Source organism: Pseudophryne corroboree (genome assembly GCF_028390025.1).
Source record: "Pseudophryne corroboree isolate aPseCor3 chromosome 6 unlocalized genomic scaffold, aPseCor3.hap2 SUPER_6_unloc_1, whole genome shotgun sequence".
Taxonomy (NCBI): domain Eukaryota; kingdom Metazoa; phylum Chordata; class Amphibia; order Anura; family Myobatrachidae; genus Pseudophryne; species Pseudophryne corroboree.
Window position 1 is genome coordinate 49995 of NW_026967602.1, and position 22468 is coordinate 72462.

The window sequence follows — 22468 nt, forward strand, 5'->3', positions numbered from 1 at the left end:
TACATATATGTCCCCCAGTGACAGATACATATATGTTCCCCAGTGACAGATACATATATGTCCCCCAGTGACAGATACATATATGTCCCCCAGTGACAGATACATATATGTCCCCCAGTGACAGATACATATATGTCCCCCAGTGACAGATACATATATGTTCCCCAGTGCCAGATATGCCCCCACTGCTAGCTACACATCTCCCAAGTGCCAGATATGCCCCCAGTGCCAGATACACGTCCCCCAGTGCCAGATACACATGTGCCCCCAGTGCCAGATATGCCCCCAGTGCCAGATACACATGTCTCCACACTGCACCCCCCCAAGTGCTGCTCACCGCATCGCTGCTGCTCTGCTCAGTCTGCTGCTTGTGAGGGGAGGAGAGCGCAGCGTGCTCCTCTCCTGCTCCTCAGTCTCCACTCTCCGGCGGCGTTGATTCTCTCTAATTTGGCGCCGGTCCGTGAGCCAATCAGAGTTCGCGGACCGGCAGCTAAGACTCCTGATTGGCTGCCGAGCTCGGATTGGCTCACTAGGGCAGCGGGAGGCGCACCGGGAGATTATGAGCAGCATAGAAAGAGCCGCGGGTTGGCCATGGCTGGTGTAGTGGAAGGTAGAAGCCGGCCCGTGACCCTTGGCAGTAGCGTGGCCCGGGGGGCACATGGCACCATGACCCTTGGGCCAGCCCGCCTCTGCGTAGCGTTACCCTTATTGCACCTGCAGGAGGCGCAGCGTTATCCTTATCGCATATAACTGGCCAGAGCAATGAGGCTCCTCCTGCAGCGCTCAGAGAGTCACCTGGTGGTAGGGTGTTGTCGCTGGAGAAGATTTCCCAGCATGGGAGTTACATAGTAAAATGCTCTGATTGGTCGGTCAAACACGTCGCAAACCACAGCAACAGGCTAATCGCATATGTTTAATATATAATCACCCCAGGGAGGGGGAAGTGTGTCGGTAGAACCTTGTGCGTGTTACTGATAAATATCCCCCCGTCCTGTGTTATGTGACCTGTGTGTTCCTACTGGTGTCATGTGTATTATGTCTTAGGTTACATTTATATTGTAATACACAGTGGCACTGAATCCGTACCCTCATATCTGTCACCTGTGTGACTGACAGGGCGTACCTGTGTGACTGACAGGGCGTACCTGTGTGACTGACGGAGCGTACCTGTGTGACTGATGGAGCGTACCTGTGTGACTGACGGGCGTACGCTGTGTGACTGACGGGGTGTACCTGTGTGACTGACGGGGTGTACCTGTGTGGACGGGGCGTACCTGTGTGACTGACGGGGCGTACCTGTGTGACTGACGGGGCGTACGCTGTGTGACTGACGGGACGTACCTGTGTGACTGACCTGTGTGACTGACGGGGCGTACCTGTGTGACTGACGGGGCGTACCTGTGTGACTGATGGGGCGTACCTGTGTGACTGACGGGGCGTACGCTGTGTGACTGACGGAGCGTACCTGTGTGACTGACGGGGCGTACCTGTGTGACTGACGGGGCGTACCTGTGTGACTGACGGGGCGTACCTGTGTGACTGACGGGGCGTACCTGTGTGACTGACGGAGAGTACCTGTGTGACTGACGGAGAGTACCTGTGTGACTGACGGAGAGTACCTGTGTGACTGAGGGGGCGTACCTGTGTGACTGACGGGGTGTACCTGTGTGACTGACGGGGTGTACCTGTGTGACTGACGGGGCGTACCTGTGTGACTGACGGGGCGTACGCTGTGTGACTGATGGAGCGTACCTGTGTGACTGACGGGGCGTACCTGTGTGACTGACGGGGCGTACCTGTGTGACTGACGGGGCGTACCTGTGTGACTGACGGAGAGTACCTGTGTGACTGACGGAGAGTACCTGTGTGACTGAGGGGGCGTACCTGTGTGACTGAGGGGGCGTACCTGTGTGACTGAGGGGGCGTACCTGTGTGACTGACGGGGCGTACGCTGTGTGACTGACGGGGTGTACCTGTGTGACTGAGGGGGCGTACCTGTGTGACTGAGTTCTTATAGACACGAGTTCTCATGGGCAGATTCTGAGTTGCGAGTAGCGTTGGCCGTTGATGATTACAAGCTGTTGGCGGTCAACCATCAATGGTAGATGGTTTTTTCATCGATGTTGGAGAGCCCATGGTTCATAGGCGTTGGTCCACTCAAATCCATATTAGTGTATAGATACAGCTGCATAGCATGTGTGGGCTGCATGCAGAAGCAGACAGTATTTACCCTGCATGCAGACATAAGTAATATATGTGCCCCCCCCCCCCCCTTGTATTGCACCATGGTTTATTCCAGATAAAAAGTTACTTGCTTGATTTAATTCTTTGATAATGTGACCTCATTCACTATGATGGGTCCGATAAGGTCGCTTAATATTTAGCAAACTCCGAAAACTGCAAGTCTGAATGTCATGTGAAGATGGCGTTGGTTTTTGGAGCCCCATTCTACCTACGAGACTGAGGTCTGAGGTTGTGAAGACGGATCAGAGCATGTTGCCGCACATTGCGTCCTTTCGCTGTCACGCATGCGGACAAGCGCCTCTGTAACAGTGATTCTGAGCGCGGGAGCGTCTCTCCCCGCATCGGAGCAATAAGGAATTGCTTTGGTAATTATACATCCACTGCCACAACTCCCGGCACGGTGGATACTAAATCCTGGTGAATAGGCCCCATATGGTAAATTCCGCGCCTTAACGGGAGACAGCGGCTTTATAAATCCGCACAATAGTAGATGCCGGTGTAGTTTTATATGTAATGTTATTATATAATGACTGCGATTCACAGATCATTTGCTGAATGGTAGATGTAGAATGTGTGGCGCCTTCCAGCGGATTTCTCGCAGATCCACCCCCCAGTCACCTCTCTGCCCCCCCCCCCATCCGTAATGCCCCCTAACGTTCTCCTCTTGTGTGTTACAGGGCAGCGGATGTGTCAGACAGAAACGCACTGAACATGGCAGCTCCAGGTAACAGTGAACCGCGTCATGTACTGTATGTCCCTGGGGGGGGGGGGGCTGCGGCGCAATGGGCAGCGGTGATGGAGCGCTGGGTGTATGACTCCATCGGTAATGAATATTAGCAGCGCACCTGGAATGCTGCAGATGTGAGAGTATACAGCGACGCTTCATAACATTATATTAACTCTCTCAGCGCCGCGAGGGCCGCGACCAATCTCAGACGTACGGTTCCAGGTGAATCTTATATACACAGCGCTGCAAGGGTTAATCATTGATACTGGTTTACGACGTCCTGGCGATGGAATTAATGGAGCGATCGCCGGCTGTGAATAGTCGCCGTGTTGCGGCATGGCGCATCGCAGTAAGATGACCATGGCTACGTCTGTACAATCTGCAGAAACCCAGATGACAATTGTACAGCGCAGCGGCATATGCCGGCGCTATGTATATTATATATTGTATATAGAATAATCTCCCAGGACAGTCAGGTCGTGTTCTCTCTTCTTCTCTTCCCCCAGGTTACCCCTCACCTGCTGCCGGATACCAAAGCCCACCGTACCCTTCCCCGCCATATCCCGCCGGTCCGTCTGCTCCACCTGCGCCCCCATCTCCAGGTTTCCATGACTACCCCGGACCCGGCTGCAGCGTCCCCCCTCACCACCATTTACAGCCGGCGTTACACCCACAGCCAGAGCCGCCACCGGGGGGCGCACCGTATATGCCAGTCAGCAGCGGCACCACCCCTAGTGCACTGGAGTACCTCAGCCAGGTATGTGCCTACTTACCTCTCTGTACTCTCAGGGGCATGTGACAGGAAAACACCGCAGACGGCGAATCAGATTGGGAAGGGGGGGCGGTAAAAGTTTGTTTTATATTACGGAGTGTGCGCCCTCACTGTGCGCTCATACGGACAACGCCCGCGAGGATTCGCTTCATCTCTAAATGGGAAGCGGCAGAATTATAAATGAGCCTTACGGGGGGAAATTAACTAAATAGCAGCTTAGAGGCTGTGGGGTGTATTTACTAAGCCTTGGAGGGAGAGAGATAAACCAGCCAATCAGCTCCTACCTGTCATGTTACAGGTTGTGTTTACAAAATGACAGGAGCTGATTGGTTGGTGCCCAGGTAGATATATTATTATTCGATGAAGGATGTAAGAAGGAAACATAAGTTACAGGGTTATTCCGTGCACTGTGCCATATAAAGTATACGTGATATAAGCATTGATGTATGAAATAACGTTACGCCCATTACTTCATGGGTGTAACGTTGCGCGCTCGGCGGGCAGAGACGCTCAGGGTGCATTTGAGCCTTTCTTAAGGCTCCGGGTCTTGCATGTATTGCAGATGTATTGTTCCCGGCAGCTACCGCCATCTTTGGACTGTGGTAACCCCTTGTAGCCTGCGGTTTATACTTTGGTGGATGTAGATCTGGCAGAGTCCCCCCGGATCCCTCCGCCAGATTGACCCCGGTGCATATTGGACACGTGACCGCACATGTGCAGAGGCCCGGACACCGCACTCAGCGCATCGCAGGGACGAGCCCCGTTCAGAGCCCCTGCCTGTGCCGGGTGATAAATCCGCCGGATGGGATCGCATATTGCAGCGTGATCCCAGGTGGTACAATCACGCCCGTATTACATTCTAGATGCGATCCATGATAAATAGGCCCCCTGTACGTCTACTCCTGAGACGTCACAAGTCGGAGAGCAGGTGGCTGATCTGGTGAAGCAGTTGGTTAGGAGCGTAAAAGGGGCAAATGCAGGATTTCTGGAGGGGGGGGGGTTTCCAAATGTTTGGTTTGAGTGTGAATAATATGCATGTAACACGCTGTAGTCTGCTGCAAGCACAGTGCCATGTATGTAATACAGAACGTCAGACATACGCAGCCCAGTGATCACTGCAGATCACTTACCTGCTGCTCACCTCATACATTCATCTCTGGCACCCTACCCTATACATACCTCCCAACCTACCCCGCCAGTACAGGACAGAGCAGACCGCGGGTGACAAGGGGCCCCCAAACCTACCCCGCCACTACAGCACAGTGCAGCCTGCGGGTGACAGGGGGCCCCCAAACCTACCCCGCCACTACAGCACAGTGCAGACTGTGGGTGACAGGGGGCCTCCCAACCTACCCCACCACTACAGGACAGTGCAGCCTGCGGGTGACAAGGGGCCCCCAAACCTACCCCGCCAGTACAGGACAGTGCAGACTGTGGGTGACAGGGGGCCTCCCAACCTACCACGCCAGTACAGGACAGTGCAGACCGCGGGTGACAGGGGGCCTCCCAACCTACCCCACCACTACAGCACAGTGCAGCCTGCGGGTGACAGGGGGCCTCCCAACCTACCCCGCCAGTACAGCGCAGTGCAGACCGCGGGTGACAGGGGGCCTCCCAACCTACCCCACCACTACAGGACAGTGCAGACCGCGGGTGACAGGGGGCCTCCCAACCTACCCCACCACTACAGGACAGTGCAGACTGTGGGTGACAGGGGCCTCCCAACCTACCCCACCACTACAGGACAGTGCAGACCGCGGGTGACAGGGGGCCTCCCAACCTACCCCACCACTACAGCACAGTGCAGCCTGCGGGTTACAGAGGGCCCCCAAACCTACCCCGCCACTACAGCGCAGTGCAGACCGCGGGTGACAAGGGGCCCCCAAACCTACCCCACCACTACAGGACAGTGCAGCCTGCGGGTGACAGGGGGCCCCCAAACCTACCCCGCCAGTACAGGACAGTGCAGACTGTGGGTGACAGGGGGCCTCCCAACCTACCCCACCACTACAGCACAGTGCAGACTGTGGGTGACAGGGGGCCTCCCAACCTACCCCGCCACTACAGCACAGTGCAGCCTGCGGGTGACAGGGGGCCCCCAAACCTACCCCGCCACTACAGCACAGTGCAGACTGTGGGTGACAGGGGGCCTCCCAACCTACCCCACCACTACAGGACAGTGCAGCCTGCGGGTGACAAGGGGCCCCCAAACCTACCCCGCCAGTACAGGACAGTGCAGACTGTGGGTGACAGGGGGCCTCCCAACCTACCACGCCAGTACAGGACAGTGCAGACCGCGGGTGACAGGGGGCCTCCCAACCTACCCCACCACTACAGCACAGTGCAGACTGTGGGTGACAGGGGGCCTCCCAACCTACCCCACCACTACAGGACAGTGCAGCCTGCGGGTGACAAGGGGCCCCCAAACCTACCCCGCCAGTACAGGACAGTGCAGACTGTGGGTGACAGGGGGCCTCCCAACCTACCACGCCAGTACAGGACAGTGCAGACCGCGGGTGACAGGGGGCCTCCCAACCTACCCCACCACTACAGCACAGTGCAGCCTGCGGGTGACAGGGGCCCTCCCAACCTACCCCGCCAGTACAGCGCAGTGCAGACCGCGGGTGACAGGGGGCCTCCCAACCTACCCCACCACTACAGGACAGTGCAGACCGCGGGTGACAGGGGGCCTCCCAACCTACCCCACCACTACAGGACAGTGCAGACTGTGGGTGACAGGGGCCTCCCAACCTACCCCACCACTACAGGACAGTGCAGACCGCGGGTGACAGGGGGCCTCCCAACCTACCCCACCACTACAGCACAGTGCAGCCTGCGGGTTACAGAGGGCCCCCAAACCTACCCCGCCACTACAGCGCAGTGCAGACCGCGGGTGACAAGGGGCCCCCAAACCTACCCCACCACTACAGGACAGTGCAGCCTGCGGGTGACAGGGGGCCCCCAAACCTACCCCGCCAGTACAGGACAGTGCAGACTGTGGGTGACAGGGGGCCTCCCAACCTACCCCACCACTACAGCACAGTGCAGACTGTGGGTGACAGGGGGCCTCCCAACCTACCCCACCACTACAGTGCAGTGCAGACCGCGGGTGACAGGGGGCCCCCAACCTACCCCACCACTACAGGACAGTGCAGACCGCGGGTGACAGGGGGCCCCCAACCTACCCCACCACTACAGGACAGTGCAGCCTGCGGGTGACAGGGGGCCTTCCAACCTACCCCACCACTACAGCGCAGTGCAGACCGCGGGTGACAGGGGGCCTCCCAACCTACCCCACCACTACAGGACAGTGCAGACCGCGGGTGACAGGGGGCCTACCAACCTACCCCACCACTACAGGACAGTGCAGACCGCGGGTGACAGGGGGCCTCCCAACCTACCCCGCCACTACAGGACAGTGCAGCCTGCGGGTGACAGGGGGCCTCCCAACCTACCCCACCACTACAGGACAGTGCAGCCTGCGGGTGACAGGGGGCCTCCCAATCTACCCCACCACTATAGCACAGTGCAGCCTGCGGGTGACAGGGGGCCCCCAAACCTACCCCGCCACTACAGGACAGTGCAGACCGCGGGTGACAGGGGGCCCCCAAACCTACCCCGCAACTACAGCACAGTGCAGACTGTGGGTGACAGGGGGCCTCCCAACCTACCCCACCACTACAGGACAGTGCAGCCTGCGGGTGACAGGGGGCCTCCCAACCTACCCCACCACTACAGGACAGTGCAGCCTGCGGGTGACAGGGGGCCCCCAAACCTACCCCGCCAGTACAGTGCAGTGCAGACCGCGGGTGACAGGGGGCCTCCCAACCTACCCCACCAGTACAGGACAGTGCAGACCGCGGGTGACAGGGGGCCTCCGAACCTACCCCACCAGTACAGGACAGTGCAGACCGCGGGTGACAGGGGGCTCACAACCTACCCCGCCAGTACAGGACAGTGCAGACCGCGGGTGACAGGGGGCCTCCCAACCTACCCCACCACTACAGCACAGTGCAGACCGCGGGTGACAGGGGGCTCCCAACCAACCCCGCCAGTACAGGACAGTGCAGACCGCGGGTGACAGGGGGCCTCCCAACCTACCACGCCAGTACAAGACAGTGCAGACCGCGGGTGACAAGGGGGCCTCCCAACCTACCCCACCACTACAGCACAGTGCAGACCGCGGGTGACAGGGGGCCTCCAAACCTACCCCGCCACTACAGGACAGTGCAGACCGCGGGTGACAGGGGGCCTCCCAACCTACCCCGCCAGTACAGGACAGTGCAGACCGCGGGTGACAGGGGGCCTCCCAACCTACCCCGCCACTACAGCACAGTGCAGACCGCGGGTGACAGGGGGCCTCCAAACCTACCCCGCCAGTACAGGACAGTGCAGACCGCGGGTGACAGGGGGCCTCCCAACCTACCCCGCCACTACAGGACAGTGCAGACCGCGGGTGACAGGGGGCCTCCAAACCTACCCCGCCACTACAGCACAGTGCAGACCGCGGGTGGGACGGCTGTGTGAGGTATAGATAAAACATATTGCTGGATGTGAGTGCACAACTCTCCCTCTCTCTCTCTAATAATATATATATATATATATATATATATATACCCTGATTCTGATGTGCGAGTTTCCGGTGTAACAGGAAGCGTCCGGGCCCGTGTAATGGAAACTCCGCACATCCATCTTCTCCTATCAGTCCCTGGAGCTTTGGGTGACCTTTAGGACAATTGCGCTGTGTTGGGAAATGGGCGCTGGCTGCAAATCACTGGAGTCTGTCTCATCTCTGTCCTACAAAGCCCCCTCGTGTATTTCACTAGTGCCTAGAGTGCTGCGTGTCACAGGGCCGTCACCCCAACACTCCCAGGATTCAGAATTAAGGCCCAGATTTATCAAGCCTCGGAGAGTGATAAACAGCATGGTGATAAAGTACCGACCAACCAGCTCCTGACTGTCACGCTACAGGCTGGGTTTGTAAAATGACAGCTAGGAGCTGATTGCTTGGTACTACTGGGCCTAAATATGTTTAGTGGCGAATAAACAATACTACGCCACGGCTCATGCATGCACATATCGGCAGTGACGGGCCTGGTTGTTTAACCTTTACCCCTCCATACAGCTGGTATTATTATCTGGCGCCACAAGGGTTCAGCAGCGCCAGGTGCAGTACACAGTACAGGGGTCTGCAGACACACGAGCACAGCTTACAGATATACAGGAATAATTCCCAGAATGTACTAAGACACAACGACAGGGACACGGGCACTGCCAGGAGACCATCCCTGCGGGTGATAGACGTGACGGGATTACTATAGTGATCGCTTCTCCTCCAACAGCCGGGAGCCATTTTGTGTGTGCTGACCACACGGGCGCTAGCTGTTACTGTCAGGGAGGGACCCTGCAGATCCCTCTCCCAGTGCGGAAAGTAGCCCCTGGCCTATATCAGCTACAGTCGTGTCCTCATATATCTAGCCTCAATATGCCACGCGGCACGGGAAGCCTGGCGTGAGTGAGCCACGAGGTCTCGTACCGAGCGACACGTTATTGTCTGTCCTGCCTGAAGTGGCACCTTAGTCGCAGAGATACGCAGCAAAACGGCTTCACGAGACGGCGCTTATTCATGTGACATGTGACACTTGTATATGTGTGCGCGAGTCTCAGTCAGAGGGTAGACTGCGGGGCGGTGAGGGAGAAGACGGGTAGGCCGGGGAGGAGTAACCAGGGTGAGAGATGATAAGGGCACGGGCGAGGGGGAAAGTGGTGGATGCTGGGAATACGGAGGAGACGGGTAGGACAGGGAGGAGTATAGGTTACAGTAACCAGGGTGAGAGATGATAAGGGCACGGGCGAGGGGGAAAGTGATGTATGCTGGGAATACTGAGGAGACGGGTAGGACAGGGAGGAGTATAGGTTACAGTAACCAGGGTGAGAGATGATAAGGGCACGGCGAAGGGGAAAGTGGTGGATGCTGGGAATACGGAGGAGACGGGTAGGACAGGGAGGAGTATAGGTTACAGTAACCAGGGTGAGAGATGATAAGGGCACGGGCGAGGGGGAAAGTGATGTATGCTGGGAATACTGAGGAGACGGGTAGGACAGGGAGGAGTATAGGTTACAGTAACCAGGGTGAGAGATGATAAGGGCACGGCGAAGGGGAAAGTGGTGGATGCTGGGAATACGGAGGAGACGGGTAGGACAGGGAGGAGTATAGGTTACAGTAACCAGGGTGAGAGATGATAAGGGCACGGGCGAGGGGGAAAGTGGTGGATGCTGGGAATACGGAGGAGACGGGTAGGACAGGGAGGAGTATAGGTTACAGTAACCAGGGTGAGAGATGATAAGGGCACGGGCGAGGGGGGAAAGTGGTGGATGCTGGGAATACGGAGGAGACGGGTAGGACAGGGAGGAGTATAGGTTACAGTAACCAGGGTGAGAGATGATAAGGGCATGGGCGAGGGGGAAAGTGGTGGATGCTGGGAATACGGAGGAGACGGGAAGGACAGGGAGGAGTATAGGTTACAGTAACCAGGGTGAGAGATGATAAGGGCATGGGCGAGGGGGAAAGTGGTGGATGCTGGGAATACGGAGGAGACGGGTAGGACAGGGAGGAGTATAGGTTACAGTAACCAGGGTGAGAGATGATAAGGGCACAGGCGAGGGGGAAAGTGGTGGATGCTGGGAATACGGAGGAGACGGGTAGGACAGGGAGGAGTATAGGTTACAGTAACCAGGGTGAGAGATGATAAGGGCACGGGCGAGGGAGAAAGTGGTGGATGCTGGGAATACTGAGGAGACGGGTAGGACAGGGAGGAGTATAGGTTACAGTAACCAGGGTGAGAGATGATAAGGGCACGGGCGAGGGAGAAAGTGGTGGATGCTGGGAATACTGAGGAGACGGGTAGGACAGGGAGGAGTATAGGTTACAGTAACCAGGGTGAGAGATGATAAGGGCACGGCGAGGGGGAAAGTGGTGGATGCTGGGAATACTGAGGAGATGGGAAGGACAGGGAGGAGTATAGGTTACAGTAACCAGGGTGAGAGATGATAAGGGCACGGGCGAGGGAGAAAGTGGTGGATGCTGGGAATACGGAGGAGACGGGTAGGACAGGGAGGAGTATAGGTTACAGTAACCAGGGTGAGAGATGATAAGGGCACGGGCGAGGGGGAAAGTGGTGGATGCTGGGAATACGGAGGAGACGGGTAGGACAGGGAGGAGTATAGGTTACAGTAACCAGGGTGAGAGATGATAAGGGCACGGGCGAGGGGGAAAGTGGTGGATGCTGGGAATACTGAGGAGACGGGTAGGACAGGGAGGAGTATAGGTTACAGTAACCAGGGTGAGAGATGATAAGGGCACGGGCGAGGGGGAAAGTGGTGGATGCTGGGAATACGGAGGAGACGGGTAGGACAGGGAGGAGTATAGGTTACAGTAACCAGGGTGAGAGATGATAAGGGCACGGGCGAGGGGGAAAGTGGTGGACGCTGGGAATACGGAGGAGACGGGTAGGACAGGGAGGAGTATAGGTTACAGTAACCAGGGTGAGAGATGATAAGGGCACGGGCGAGGGGGAAAGTGGTGGATGCTGGGAATACGGAGGAGACGGGTAGGACAGGGAGGAGTATAGGTTACAGTAACCAGGGTGAGAGATGATAAGGGCACGGGCGAGGGGGAAAGTGGTGGATGCTGGGAATACTGAGGAGACGGGTAGGACAGGGAGGAGTATAGGTTACAGTAACCAGGGTGAGAGATGATAAGGGCACGGGCGAGGGGGAAAGTGGTGGATGCTGGGAATACAGAGGAGACGGGTAGGACAGGGAGGAGTATAGGTTACAGTAACCAGGGTGAGAGATGATAAGGGCACGGGCGAGGGGGAATGTGGTGGATGCTGGGAATACGGAGGAGACGGGTAGGACAGGGAGGAGTATAGGTTACAGTAACCAGGGTGAGAGATGATAAGGGCACGGGCGAGGGGGAAAGTGGTGGATGCTGGGAATACTGAGGAGACGGGTAGGACAGGGAGGAGTATAGGTTACAGTAACCAGGGTGAGAGATGATAAGGGCACAGGCGAGGGGGAAAGTGGTGGATGCTGGGAATACTGAGGAGACGGGTAGGACAGGGAGGAGTATAGGTTACAGTAACCAGGGTGAGAGATGATAAGGGCACAGGCGAGGGGGAAAGTGGTGGATGCTGGGAATACGGAGGAGACGGGTAGGACAGGGAGGAGTATAGGTTACAGTAACCAGGGTGAGAGATGATAAGGGCACGGCGAGGGGGAAAGTGGTGGATGCTGGGAATACGGAGGAGACGGGTAGGACAGGGAGGAGTATAGGTTACAGTAACCATGGTGAGAGATGATAAGGGCACGGCGAGGGGGAAAGTGGTGGATGCTGGGAATACTGAGGAGACGGGTAGGACAGGGAGGAGTATAGGTTACAGTAACCAGGGTGAGAGATGATAAGGGCACGGGCGAGGGGGAAAGTGGTGGATGCTGGGAATACGGAGGAGACGGGTAGGACAGGGAGGAGTATAGGTTACAGTAACCAGGGTGAGAGATGATAAGGGCACGGGCGAGGGGGAAAGTGGTGGATGCTGGGAATACGGAGGAGATGGGAAGGACAGGGAGGAGTATAGGTTACAGTAACCAGGGTGAGAGATGATAAGGGCACGGCGAGGGGGAAAGTGGTGGATGCTGGGAATACGGAGGAGACGGGTAGGACAGGGAGGAGTATAGGTTACAGTAACCAGGGTGAGAGATGATAAGGGCACGGGCGAGGGGGAAAGTGGTGGATGCTGGGAATACTGAGGAGACGGGTAGGACAGGGAGGAGTATAGGTTACAGTAACCAGGGTGAGAGATGATAAGGGCACGGGCGAGGGGGAAAGTGATGGATGCTGGGAATACTGAGGAGACGGGTAGGACAGGGAGGAGTATAGGTTACAGTAACCAGGGTGAGAGATGATAAGGGCACGGGCGAGGGGGAAAGTGGTGGATGCTGGGAATACGGAGGAGACGGGTAGGACAGGGAGGAGTATAGGTTACAGTAACCAGGGTGAGAGATGATAAGGGCACGGCGAGGGGGAAAGTGGTGGATGCTGGGAATACGGAGGAGACGGGTAGGACAGGGAGGAGTATAGGTTACAGTAACCAGGGTGAGAGATGATAAGGGCACGGGCGAGGGGGAAAGTGGTGGATGCTGGGAATACGGAGGAGACGGGTAGGACAGGGAGGAGTATAGGTTACAGTAACCAGGGTGAGAGATGATAAGGGCACGGGCGAGGGGGAAAGTGGTGGATGCTGGGAATACGGAGGAGACGGGTAGGACAGGGAGGAGTATAGGTTACAGTAACCAGGGTGAGAGATGATAAGGGCACGGCGAGGGGGAAAGTGGTGGATGCTGGGAATACGGAGAAGACGGGTAGGACAGGGAGAAGTATAGGTTACAGTAACCAGGGTGAGAGATGATAAGGGCACGGCGGTGGACGCTGGGAATACTGAGGAGATGGGAAGGACAGGAAGGGGAGAGGGACCGGAGGTGGCAGAGGTGACAGCCAGAGATGGCTCTTGTGGCACAGAAGGACAAATGGAGGAGATATTGGATTGTTATTGCAGAATACAGTATGCCTGTATATACTAGAGATGAGCGGGTTCGGTTTCTCTGAATCCGAACCCGCACGAACTTCATGTTTTTTTTCACGGGTCCGAGCGACTCGGATCTTCCCGCCTTGCTCGGTTAACCCGAGCGCGCCCGAACGTCATCATGACGCTGTCGGATTCTCGCGAGGCTCGGATTCTATCGCGAGACTCGGATTCTATATAAGGAGCCGCGCGTCGCCGCCATTTTCACACGTGCATTGAGATTGATAGGGAGAGGACGTGGCTGGCGTCCTCTCCGTTTAGAATTAGAATAGATTAGAGAGATACTTGATTTACTAATTTTGGGGAGCATTAGGAGTACTCAGTAGTGTACAGTGCAGAGTTTTGCTGATAGTGACCAGTGACCACCACTTTTATTTATAATCCGTTCTCTGCCTGAAAAAAGCGATACACAGCACACAGTGACTCAGTCACATACCATATCTGTGTGCACTGCTCAGGCTCAGGCCAGTGTGCTGCATCATCTATTATCTATATATAATATTATATATATCTGTCTGACTGCTCAGCTCACACAGCTTATAATTGTGGGGGAGACTGGGGAGCACTACTGCAGTGCCAGTTATAGGTTATAGCAGGAGCCAGGAGTACATAATATATTATATAGTGAGTGACCACCAGACACACAGTGCAGTTTATTTAATATATCCGTTCTCTGCCTGAAAAAAGCGATACACACAGTGACTCAGTCAGTCACATACCATATCTGTGTGCACTGCTCAGGCTCAGGCCAGTGTGCTGCATCATCTATATATATTATATATCTGTCTGACTGCTCAGCTCACACAGCTTATAATTGTGGGGGAGACTGGGGAGCACTACTGCAGTGCCAGTTATAGGTTATAGCAGGAGCCAGGAGTACATAATATATTATATAGTGAGTGACCACCAGACACACAGTGCAGTTTATTTAATATATCCGTTCTCTGCCTGAAAAAAGCGATACACACAGTGACTCAGTCACATACCATATCTGTGTGCACTGCTCAGCCCAGTGTGCTGCATCAATGTATATATATATCTGACTGTGCTCAGCTCACACAGCTTATAATTGTGGGGGAGACTGGGGAGCACTGCAGTGCCAGTTATAGGTTATAGCAGGAGCCAGGAGTACATAATATTATATTAAAATTAAACAGTGCACACTTTTGCTGCAGGAGTGCCACTGCCAGTGTGACTAGTGACCAGTGACCTGACCACCAGTATATAATATTAGTAGTATACTATCTCTTTATCAACCAGTCTATATTAGCAGCAGACACAGTACAGTGCGGTAGTTCACGGCTGTGGCTACCTCTGTGTCGGCACTCGGCAGCCCGTCCATAATTGTATATACCACCTAACCGTGGTTTTTTTTTCTTTCTTTATACATACATACTAGTTACGAGTATACTATCTCTTTATCAACCAGTCTATATATTAGCAGCAGACACAGTACAGTGCGGTAGTTCACGGCTGTGGCTACCTCTGTGTCGGCACTCGGCAGCCCGTCCATAATTGTATATACCACCTAACCGTGGTTTTTTTTTCTTTCTTTATACATACATACTAGTTACGAGTATACTATCTCTTTATCAACCAGTCTATATTAGCAGCAGACACAGTACAGTGCGGTAGTTCACGGCTGTGGCTACCTCTGTGTCGGCACTCGGCAGCCCGTCCATAATTGTATATACCACCTAACCGTGGTTTTTTTTTCTTTCTTTATACATACATACTAGTTACGAGTATACTATCTCTTTATCAACCAGTCTATATATTAGCAGCAGACACAGTACAGTGCGGTAGTTCACGGCTGTGGCTACCTCTGTGTCGGCACTCGGCAGCCCGTCCATAATTGTATACTAGTATCCAATCCATCCATCTCCATTGTTTACCTGAGGTGCCTTTTAGTTGTGCCTATTAAAATATGGAGAACAAAAATGTTGAGGTTCCAAAATTAGGGAAAGATCAAGATCCACTTCCACCTCGTGCTGAAGCTGCTGCCACTAGTCATGGCCGAGACGATGAAATGCCAGCAACGTCGTCTGCCAAGGCCGATGCCCAATGTCATAGTACAGAGCATGTCAAATCCAAAACACCAAATATCAGTAAAAAAAGGACTCCAAAACCTAAAATAAAATTGTCGGAGGAGAAGCGTCTTTTTTTGCGCCTCTTTTTTTCTTTGCGTCATGTGCTGTTTGGGGAGGGTTTTTTGGAAGGGCCATCCTGCGTGACACTGCAGTGCCACTCCTAGATGGGCCCGGTGTTTGTGTCGGCCACTAGGGTCGCTAATCTTACTCACACAGCTACCTCATTGCGCCTCTTTTTTTCTTTGCATCATGTGCTGTTTGGGGAGGGTTTTTTGGAAGGGACATCCTGCGTGACACTGCAGTGCCACTCCTAGATGGGCCCGGTGTTTGTGTCGGCCACTAGGGTCGCTTATCTTACTCACACAGCGACCTCGGTGCAAATTTTAGGACTAAAAATAATATTGTGAGGTGTGAGGTATTCAGAATAGACTGAAAATGAGTGTAAATTATGGTTTTTGAGGTTAATAATACTTTGGGATCAAAATGACCCCCAAATTCTATGATTTAAGCTGTTTTTTAGTGTTTTTGGAAAAAAACACCCGAATCCAAAACACACCCGAATCCGACAAAAAAAATTCGGTGAGGTTTTGCCAAAACGCGTTCGAACCCAAAACACGGCCGCGGAACCGAACCCAAAACCAAAACACAAAACCCGAAAAATTTCAGGCGCTCATCTCTAGTATATACCCCTGAGTGTGCACAATGGTTTGTTTCCCAGTGTGTGCGTGTGTGTCTCTTTATACTTGTATTTATGTGTGTATGTAATTATGTGTATGTATGTGTGTATGTGGTATGTTTATATGTCTCTGTATGTGGTATGTTTATATGTCTCTGTATGTGGTATGTTTATATGTCTCTGTATGTGGTATGTTTATATGTCTCTGTATGTGGTATGTTTGTGTGTCTGTTTGTCTGTGTGTGGTATGTTTATGTGTCTCTGTATGTGGTGTGTGTGTGTGTGTGTGTGAATGTGGTATGTTTATGTGTCTCTGTATGTGGTATGTGTGTGTGTGTGTGTGTGTGTGTGTGTGTGTGTGTCTGTGTCTGTGTGTGTGTGTGTGTGTGTGTGTGTGTGTGTGTGTGTGTGTGTGTGTGTGAATGTGGTATGTTTATGTGTCTCTGTATGTGGTATGTTTGTGTGTGTGTGTGTGTGTGTGTGTGTGTGTGTGTGTGTGTGTGTGTGTGTGTGTGTGTGTGTGTGTGTGTGAATGTGGTATGTTTATGTGTCTCTGTATGTGGTGTGTGTGTGTGTGTGTGTGTGTGTGTGTGTGTGTGTGTGTGTGTGAATGTGGTATGTTTATGTGTGTGTGTGTGTGTGTGTGTGTGTGTGTGTGTGTGTGTGTGGTATGTTTATGTGTCTCTGTATGTGGTATGTTTGTGTGTGTGTGTGTGTGTGTGTGTGTGTGTGTGAATGTGGTATGTTTATGTGTGTGTGTGTGTGTGTGTGTGTGTGTGTGTGTGTGTGTGGTATGTTTATGTGTCTCTGTATGTGGTATGTGTGTGTGTGTGTGTGTGTGTGTGTGTGTGTGTGTGTGTGTGTGTGTGTGTGTGTGTGAAAGTGGTATGTTTATGTGTCGCTGTATGTGGTGTGTGTGTGTGTGTGTGTGTGTGTCTCCTGTGTGTACTTGTGCTGACACTCAGTGAAGTGTTTATATCACAGCAGAGGTCTGTCCTCCCTCCTTAGTCTCAGATGTCAGGGCTGGGCTCAGATACAGTGAGGGAGGGGGAATTCCAGACACAGGAGGAGAAGTGTGTAACAAGTGAGTGGGCAGTCTAGGAAAACACATTATTCATGTCACTCACTTCTCACACTCAGCAGAAAATGGTTTCCTCCATGGAACAAGTGTGTAAGAGAGTATTGTGCTCACACTTTCATCCAGGGACCTGTCCTCAGTGTGGTAATCTGCATCAGATGGAACATGATATAAGCAGATCCAGCCCTAGCATGTGGGAGCAGGTCAGCCTCACCTTCAGCGTGGTCCCACCACCTGGGAGCTGGCTCATGTTCCATACGTGGTCCCACCACCTGGGAGCTGGCTCATGTTCCATACGTGGTCCCACCACCTGGGAGCTGGCTCATGTTCCACACAGGCCGCCAGGGGAAATCCAGCGCCCAGTACCTGCTGTGTGTGTGTGGGCGACAATACAGAGACTTTTCCTACCCATTAACTCTTTACCACTCTCTAGTTTTGTCTGTGTCTATATAGTGAAGAGCATGTACTCACTGAGCCACCCCTGCAGATTCATGTACATGAAGTAGATACGTAACTTATATCTGTACATCCTATATTTTATTCATGGTACCCATATTACCTTTTTTTCAGATAGACCAAATATTAATTCACCAGAAAACAGAACTCTTAGAAGGTAAGTGATTGTACCTACCTCCTTCACCGTGTGTCCAATATCCAATGCTCCCCATATCTTACATGTAACAATCATCTCTCAAACTTTCACCACACCCGTCATCCATCCAATGTTCCCCATATCTTACATGTAACCATCATCCCCCAGCCTTACTTATCACCTATCATCCATCCCATATCTTATATGTAACAATCATCTCTCAAACTTTCCCCACACCCGTCATTCATCAAATATTCCTCATATCTTACATGTGACCATCATTTCTCAGTCTTACCCCACACTCATCATCCATTCAATGTTCCTCATATCTTACATGTGACCATCATTTCTCAGTCTTACCCCACACTCATCATCCATTCAATGTTCCTCATATCTTACATGTGACCATCATTTCTCAGTCTTACCCCACACTCATCATCCATTCAATGTTCCTCATATCTTACATGTGACCATCATTTCTCAGTCTTACCCCACACTCATCATCCATTCAATGTTCCTCATATCTTACATGTGACCATCATCTGTCACTCTTACCCCACACCCATCATCCATCCAATGTTCCTCATATCTTACATGTAACCATCATCTGTCACACTTACCCCACACCCATCATCCATCCAATCTTCCTCATATCTTACATGTAACCATCATCTGTCACACTTACCCCACACCCATCATCCATATAATGTTCCCCATATCTTACATGTAACTATCATCTGTCACACTTACCCCACACCCATCATCCATCCAATGTTCCTCATCTCTTACATGTAACCATCATCTGTCACACTTACCCCACACCCATCATCCATCCAATGTTCCTCATATCTTACATATAACCATCATCTGTCACACTTACCCCACACCCATCATCCATCCAATGTTCCCCATATCTTACATGGGACCATCATCTGTCACACTTATCCCTCACCCATCATCCATCCAATCTTCCTCATATCATACATGTAACCGTCATCTGTCACACTTACCCCACACCCACCATCCATCTCATGTTCCTCATATCTTACATGTAACCATCATCTGTCACACTTACCCCACACCCATCATCCATCCAATATGCCCCATATCTAACATGTAACCGTCATCTGTCACACTTACTACACACCCAGCATCCATCTAATGTTCTTCATATCTTACATGTAACCATCATCTGTCACACTTACCCCACATCCATCATCCATATAATGTTTCCCGTATCTTACATGTAACCGTCAACTGTCACACTTACCCCATACCCATCATCCATATAATATTCCTCATATCATACATGTAACCGTCATCTGTCAACTTACCCCACACCCATCATCCATCCAATGTCCCTCATATCTTACATGTGACCATCATTTCTCAGTCTTACCCCACACTCATCATCCATTCAATGTTCCTCATATCTTACATGTGACCATCATCTGTCACACTTACCCCACATCCACCATCCATCCAATGTTACCCATATCTTACATGTAACCATCATTTGTCACACTTACCCCACACCCATCATCCATCCAATGTTCCTCATATTTTACTTGTAACCATCATCTGTCACACTTACCCCACACCCATCATCCATATAATGTTCCCCATATCTAACATGTAACCGTCATCTGTCACACTTACCCCACACCCATCATCCATCCAATGTTACCCATATCTTACATGTAACCATCATCTGTCACACTTACCCCACACCCATCATCCATCCAATGTTCCCCATATCTTACATGTAACCATCATCTGTCACACTTACCCCACACCCATCATCCATCCAATGTTACCCATATCTTACATGGGACCATCATCTGTCACACTTATCCCTCACCCATCATCCATCCAATCTTCCTCATATCATACATGTAACCGTCATCTGTCACACTTACCCCACACCCACCATCCATCTCATGTTCCTCATATCTTACATGTAACCATCATCTGTCACACTTACCCCACATCCATCATCCATATAATGCTCCTCATATCTTACATGTAACCGTCATCTGTCACACTTACCCCACACCCATCATCCATCTCATGTTCCTCATATCTTACATGTAACCGTCATCTGTCACACTTACCCCACATCCACCATCCATCCAATGTTCCTCATATCTTACATGTAACCGTCATCTGTCACACTTACCCCACACCCATCATCCATCAAATGTTCCTCATATCTTACATGTAACCGTCATCTGTCACACTTAGCCCACACCCATCATCCATCCAATGTTACCCATATCTTACATGTAACCGTCATCTGTCACATTTACCCCACACCCATCATCCATATAATGTTCCTCATATCTTACATGTAACCGTCATCTGTCACACTTACCCCACACCCACCATCCATGTAATGTTCCTCATATCTTACATGTAACCGTCATCTGTCACACTTACCCCTCACCCATCATCCATCCAATGTTCCTCATATCTTACATGTAACCGTCATTTGTCACACTTACCCCACACCCATCATCAATATAATGTTCCCCATATCTTACATGTAACCATCATCTGTCACACTTACCCCACACTCATCATCCATATAATGTTCCCCATATCAAAACCAGAATAGTGAGGTGTTGTTAATGCTGATAGACAGAATGTGGACATGTACTATACTTATGCTGTTTTGACATTGAAACTAGATTCCATCTCTCTGACTTATCCCACATGTGTCATCCATCCAATGTTTATCACATCTTATTTATATCCAGCATTTCCCATCCATTCAGTGTTTATTATGTCTTATTTATATCCCGCTTTTCCCATCCATTCAGTGTTTATTATGTCTTATTTACATCCTGTGTGTCTCCCACAACCAGATGATTTTTATCTCTCAGATTTATCTTGCCTCTTTTCTCAGTTTAATGTTTCTCTCTTATTCAAAGCTGCATCTCTTTCCATGTAGCCATAATCTCCCTAATGTGTCCCACATACATCACTCACCCTGTGTTCCTCATATCTTACATACATCCATCATCTCTCTAATGTATCCCACATCCATCACTCATCCTGTGTTCCTCATATCTTACATATAGACATCAACTCTCTAATGTATCCCACATCCATCACTCACCCTGTGTTCCTCATATCTTACATATAGCCATCATCTCTCTAATGTATCCCACATCCATCACTCACCCTGTGCTCCTCATATCTTACATATAGCCATCATCTCTCTAATGTGTCCCACATCCATCACTCACCCTGTGTTCCTCATATCTTACATATAGACATCATCTCTCTAATGTATCTCACATACATCACTCACCCTGTGTTCCTCATATCTTACATACATCCATCATCTCCCTAATGTATCCCACATCCATCACTCACCCTGTGTTCCTCATATCTTACATACAGCCATCATCTCCATAATGTATCCCACAACCATCACTCACCCTGTGTTCCTCATATCTTACATACAGCCATCATCTCCATAATGTATCCCACATCCATCACTCATCCTGTGTTCCTCATATCTTACATATAGCCATCATCTCTCTAATGTATCCCACATCCATCACTCATCCTGTGTTCCTCATATCTTACATATAGCCATCATCTCCATAATGTATCCCACATCCATCACTCATCCTGTGTTCTTCATATCTTACATATAGACATCAACTCTCTACTGTATCCCACATCCATCACTCACCCTGTGTTCCTCATATCTTACATATAGCCATCATCTCTCTAATGTATCCCACATCCATCACTCACCCTGTGTTCCTCATATCTTACATATAGCCATCTTCTCTCTACTGTGTCCCACATCCATCACTCACCCTGTGTTCCTCATATCTTACATACAGCCATCATCTCCCTAATGTATCCCACATCCATCACTCACCCTGTGTTCCTCATATCTTACATACATCCATCCACTCTCTAATGTATCCCACATCCATCACTCATCCTGTGCTCCTCATATCTTACATACAGCCATCATCTCCATAATGTATCCCACATCCATCACTCACCCTGTGTTCCACATATCTTACATATAGCCATCATCTCTCTAATGTATCCCACATCCATCACTCACCCTGTGTTCCTCATATCTTACATATAGCCATCATCTCCCTAATGTATCTCACATCCATCACTCACCCTGTGTTCCTCATATCTTACATACATCCATCCACTCTCTAATGTATCCCACATCCATCACTCATCCTGTGTTCCTCATATCTTACATACAGCCATCATCTCTCTACTGTGTCCCACATCCATCACTCACCCTGTGTTCCTCATATCTTACATATAGCCATCAACTCTCTAATGTATCCCACATCCATCACTCACCCTGTGTTCCTCATATCTTACATATAGCCATCATCTCTCTACTGTATCCCACATCCATCACTCACCCTGTGTTCCTCATATCTTACATACAGCCATCATCTCTCTACTGTATCCCACATCCATCACTCACCCTGTGTTCCTCATATCTTACATATAGACATCATCTCTCTAATGTATCCCACATCCATCACTCACCCTGTGTTCCTCATATCTTACATATAGCCATCATCTCTCTAATTTATCCCACATCCATCACTCACCCTGTGTTCCTCATATCTTACATATAGCC

General features: G+C 51.4%; 1 protein-coding gene across 1 annotated transcript in view; it reads left to right on the top strand.

Annotated features, from left to right (window-relative positions):
* LOC134985602 (phospholipid scramblase 1-like) overlaps positions 1-22468 on the top strand; it is a 95780-nt gene that overhangs the window by 13942 nt on the left and 59370 nt on the right. The window contains exons 2-4 of the mRNA XM_063950418.1: positions 2922-2968; positions 3478-3728; positions 17802-17844. Of these exons, the coding sequence (XP_063806488.1) occupies positions 2956-2968; positions 3478-3728; positions 17802-17844 (307 nt within the window). The 5' untranslated portion in view covers positions 2922-2955. The remainder of the gene's footprint in view (positions 1-2921; positions 2969-3477; positions 3729-17801; positions 17845-22468) is intronic.